The sequence below is a fragment of the Hydra vulgaris genome, chromosome 06 (genome assembly GCF_038396675.1).
Source record: "Hydra vulgaris chromosome 06, alternate assembly HydraT2T_AEP".
Taxonomy (NCBI): domain Eukaryota; kingdom Metazoa; phylum Cnidaria; class Hydrozoa; order Anthoathecata; family Hydridae; genus Hydra; species Hydra vulgaris.
The window spans coordinates 59,660,338-59,665,725 of NC_088925.1; the positions used below are offsets into that span (position 1 = coordinate 59,660,338).

At 29.8% G+C, this 5,388-nt stretch overlaps 1 protein-coding gene across 1 annotated transcript; it reads left to right on the forward strand.

Annotated features, from left to right (window-relative positions):
- Window positions 1–1,950: 1,950 nt before the first annotated feature.
- Window positions 1,951–2,510, forward strand: LOC136081096 (uncharacterized). Its single transcript, XM_065798381.1, has 2 exons — window positions 1,951–2,207; window positions 2,313–2,510. Exons 1-2 carry the CDS (start codon window positions 1,982–1,984, stop codon window positions 2,477–2,479), a joined length of 393 nt encoding a protein of 130 aa, XP_065654453.1. The 5' UTR covers window positions 1,951–1,981; the 3' UTR covers window positions 2,480–2,510.
- The last annotated feature ends 2,878 nt before the right edge of the window (window positions 2,511–5,388 follow it).

The following is a 5,388-nucleotide window of genomic DNA, read 5'->3' on the forward strand; positions in this document are numbered from 1 at the left end:
ACAGATCCAGAAGGGATTTTTTTTCAAGATTTATATATGCATAGTGCATATAATGCATATCCTGAGTTTATATGTATGGATGCAACATATAAACTATTAGAAACTCGAATGGTTGTTTATATTATACTTTGTGAAGATAGTGCTGGTTAATATATTGCTTTATGTATTTTGTGTTTTAGTTAAAAAACTATCAATATATTTTGCAATATTGATAATTTTTTTATTTTTATTAATGCTATTATATAGGTGAAAGTGAAGTAGCCGCTGTAGGTTTACTTACAAATGAAGATGCAGAATCATTGAGGTTTGATTTGTGTAGGCAAACAATACATGCATTAGTAATGTAGGAATAAATATTCTCAAAAAATGCTCCAAATTTTGTATAATATTTACTGTACTATAGTGTACTATAGAACATCTTGTGTAGCTTACATTGGAAAACACAATCCTGGTACCTAAAGCTGCAATCCTATTTTGTTATTACAACCAGGGAATACACTCTGCAAGACTTCGGAATTCTCCAGTGATGTTTAATGATGATACTTCCTCTTTTTGCACTATTTCAAGTTATGTGATTCGCATAGAAAAAGTTTTTTATTACAATATAAAGCTCTTTTTTATTATTTTTAGTTGTTTTGTGGAAGCATTTCAGAGAAACAATGTTTTGTGGTCTAAGACTAATGCTATCATGACAGACAAAGACATGACAGAAAGAGGTGTATTACGTGCTGCTTTTCCAGACGCATCTCTGTTACTCACACTTACTGCTTATTTCACACTCTTTTTCAAATGCAGAAAATTTGTGTTGATGTGTTTTGATTCTAATTCGGCTGAGGCAAATTACAAGAAAATTCTTACATCCTATGCATTTGATCAAGTACTAAAACAAATTACCTTGCGTTGCAAAGTCAATGTCTTACTAGTTGAAAATAAAAATTATGTAGTTAATAGCAGTGAAGGTTTGCTTAAATTTACTTTCAACACGTGTGATTGTATGTTTCGCAAGTTCATGAGTCTGCCATGTCGCCATATCTTTTCTGTTTGCCAGTTGCTAGAAATAAATCTCTTTGATGCTGAGCTATGTCGAGAAAGGTGGACCAGGAGTTATTATCGCCAGCATCAGCGAGTATTTAATACACCTGCCATAACTGAAGAATCTAGTTTAGCGTTTCATGTAGCTCCAAAAAAAAAAAACTCTCTCAGAATGAAAAATTCAAGCTTGCTCTTCAGGCAACTTTATCTATAGCAACTCTAGTATCAGAGTCTACTGGGCATGCTTTTGAACAGAGAATGAGCGTTCTTAAAGCATTGCAAAAGGGTTGGTAACGGGGAAAAAATATGGTTGTAAATGAGCTTGAAGAGATAGACTTAAGCACATCTGATAATTTCTTATATCCTGATTTTTCCATTGCAGTAGTACCTGAGGATACACCAACATCGTCATTAACTATTAAGGAATTACTTTACAGTGAAAAAAAAAAACAGAAGACCTTATTGGAAACCCTCAGAAAAGGGATAGTTTAGTCAGAGATGGGGCATCAGAACAATATGTTATTTATAAAACACAACCACACCCAGAAGAATGTTTTGTTGTGGAGAATAAAGCAGGTATTACAGGTAAATATATTTAAAGAAAACATCATCTGCAATTGATGATAAAATAATTGCAATATGAGTCATGATAAGTCATAAGAATAAAATTGAACTACATCAATTTACAAATTTGTTTTAGATTCTTGTTTAAAGAAGATACAGTTGCCTCAATGTGTTGCTCTATGTGGACATCCAAAAAAGGCAACACTTACATCTATAGATTTTCCTAAAAAACGTCATTGTCACTTTTCTGATGTCCCAATTTCTTTTGTGAAACTTGATTCTAATAAAAAGCATGCTAGTATGTCAAAAATAATTGTTTTTAATTTTATAAACACCTTTAGAAACCTTTAAACACATAGTATTGTGTAGATTTTCTTTAGAATATATGATAATTTACTTATCTCCAGATTTTTCCATTGCAGGAGTACCTGGGGATACACCAACATCGTCATTAACTGTTAAGGAATTACTTTACAGTGGGAAAATAGAAGACTTAATTGGAAACCCTCAGAAAAAGGATAGTTTAATTAGAGATGGGGCATCAGAACAATCTGTTGTTAGTAAAACACAACCACACCCAGAAGAATGTTTTGCTGTGGAGAATGAAGCAGGTATTGAAAGTAAATATAAATTTAAAATTTTTTATCTGCAATTTCAAAAAAGCAATCAAAGCATGAGCCATGGTAAGTCTTGTAAGGTTCAAATGATTATTTTAGATTCTTTTTTAAAAAAGATAAAGTTGCCTCAATGTGTTGCTCGATGTGGACGTCCGAAAGGTGCAACACGCACAACTATAGGTCTTCCTAAAAAACTTCAACAACACTCTTCTAATGTTCCAGTTCCTTTTGTGAAACTTGAACTTGCTAAAAGACATGCTAGTTAGTTAAAATTATTATTTTTACATTTTATAAATACCTTCATACCTTCATACATACAATACCTTAATCTTTTTATTTATTAATATCATTACAAATATAAACATAATCCATTGGTTGTAAATGTTTTTTTAGAACTAGCTATTAAGTTATTATTTAAAAAAAAATTGTTTTCATAATTAATATACATTTTTAGTTTAATTTTCCTTAGTAGGTGCTATTAGAAGTTTGTTTTTAATTAAAATCATTTTTTCTCTTACAGTTGTGCTTGGTTGGTTTTTAAAAGCTGAGGATGTACAGAAAGCTCTTTCTGGCATCCTTATTGCTAGAAATGCTATAGAAAGAAGACCAAATTGTGTTTCATGGTCAGTTTTAGATGAAAATGCATTAGAATTGCTCTCATCAATCCAATTATATTTTACCTTGGATGCATGGAAAGCCATTAACAAAGTAATTAATACTAAAAATAAACAAGACATCTGGCCTTGTGCTGTATGTCAGAAAAGCACAAGTGAGGGCAATAAAACTGGCACCGCAATTGCATGTGATTCATGCCTGTTGTCGTCACACAGAAAGTGTGTTGGTCAAGAGGATGACACCCTTTTAAAAACAAGATTTTGGTATTGTCAGCCTTGTTATGTAAGGTAATGGTTTAAGTATTAACTATAGCTATTTTAGTGTATTTTTTAGTTAACATTATGTAGATGAAAGTATTATATAGATTCTTAAATAAATTATGTACAAGTATAAACTGTAGAAGTATTTATAAACTTTTTATGAAAAGTCTCTATTTTGTTTTATAAGCGTTTTATAAACAGTATCTATTTTTACTCAGTCGTATCTTTTTTTTTACTTTTTGAACCAAACAGTCATTCAGAAATGAATAGAAATCAACCTTAGTTATTAGTAAATTAAAATGTAAAATCAGTTTTAACAAAAATTATAATCTTTTTTTATTCAGAGATTAATTTTTATTAACTATATTTATATAATTAATAATATATATATATATATATATATATATATATATATATATATATATATATATATATATATATATATATATATTTGTGTGTGTAGATTATATATGTGGTAATGTGGTATAGATTATATATGTGGTATAGATTATATATGTGTTATAGATTATATATGTGGTATAGATTATATATGTGGTATAGATTATATATGAGTATAATATAAACTATAGAAGCATTTATAAAAGTTTTATAAACAGTTTTGTATTTTGTGATTTGTTTATGTATTTTTTGAACCAAACAGTCATGCAGAAATGAATAGGAATCAACCTTAGTTATTTGTGAATAAAAAAGTAAAATCAATTCTTATTAAAATTAGAATCCTAATTTAATCATAGACTAGTTTTTGTTATTTATTTTTATGCCGATTTTTTAACTTTTGAAAGTAATTTTGTTTTCCTTAATCAAAATATACAGGTTTTGAAATATATATATATATATATATATATATATATATATATATATATATATATATATATATATATATATATATATATATATATATATATCTATATATATATATATATATATCTATATATCTATAAATCTATATATATATATATCTATATATCTATATATATATCTATATATCTATATATATATATATATATATATATATATATATATATATATATATATATAATATATATATATATATATATATATATATATATATATATATATACATTATTGGACAAAACATTTGCAACCAACATCGAACAATGCTAAAAAGTGTTTTTAGCATTGTTAGATGTTGCTAAAAAGTAATTTTACATGTCTTAAAAACGAAACGAACTATACTACCACAGCAATCAGTTCTGGAGTGATAGCATGCCATGACATGAGCAATCAGCTGACAGGTGACAGCACACAGGCAGAATTTCGTTGACAAGTGCCATTTTGCAGCGGACAAAACAAGTGCAACTTTTTTGGTTTGTTTCATTTTCTTAAGTCTGGTCCGTGTCAACGTCACGGAAGTTTTTTAATAATTAAAGAAAGTATCCAGAAGTTTCCAGAAGCATGCAGAAGCTTCCAGAAGTTTCCAGAAGAAGAATCTGGAAGCATCCAGTAGCATCCAGAAATATCCAGAAACATTCGGAAGCATCCAGACGCATCCAGAAGCTTCCAGAAGCATCGAAAAGAAGCATCTAGAATCTTCCAGAACAGGTTCACACAGGTTCATTTTACTATATAACAGACATGTAAATCGACATGTAATTCAGTCAGTATATGGAAGTCAATCAGTTAGTATTATCAAGACAGTTTATCAAAGTGAGTTTTATCAAAGTGCTTTATCGAAGAACATCAATACAAGAAGTGAAATACAATAAGTGTTTCATTACATCAATACAGTCCACATCCAACCAAATCGTTGTGTTCCACAGAGCATTATTGTATCATCACAAGGTAAATGTAACACGGTAAGCCTTGAGAAGCGTGATTATTTATTTTTATTATTTTTATGACTTCAAGTGCGAAAATGGCTCCTGACAGTCTTGGATTGGAACTAAGAAAGAAAATTATTAGCAATTACGTAAGTGGAATGTCACAAAAAAGTTTTTGTGATAAATATTGCGTGAAAAAATGGACCGTATCAAGACTATGTTCCAAATATGGTTCTACGGGGAAGTTGGCAGCAGATAAGAAAGGTGGAAGACCGCGTTCCACCACTTCTAGAGAGGATTCTATGATCGTCAGATCCGTCAAGAAGGATCCCTGGATATCATCAGTCGAGATACAAAAGCAATTAGAGCTGCCTATATCGGATCGAACAATCAGACGACTTGCTGTTGAAGCCGGATTGTTTTCTCGACGCCCTGCAAAGAAACCGCTGATTTCACTAAAAAACCAGAAGAAAAGACTCCTGTTTGCTACATCTCATA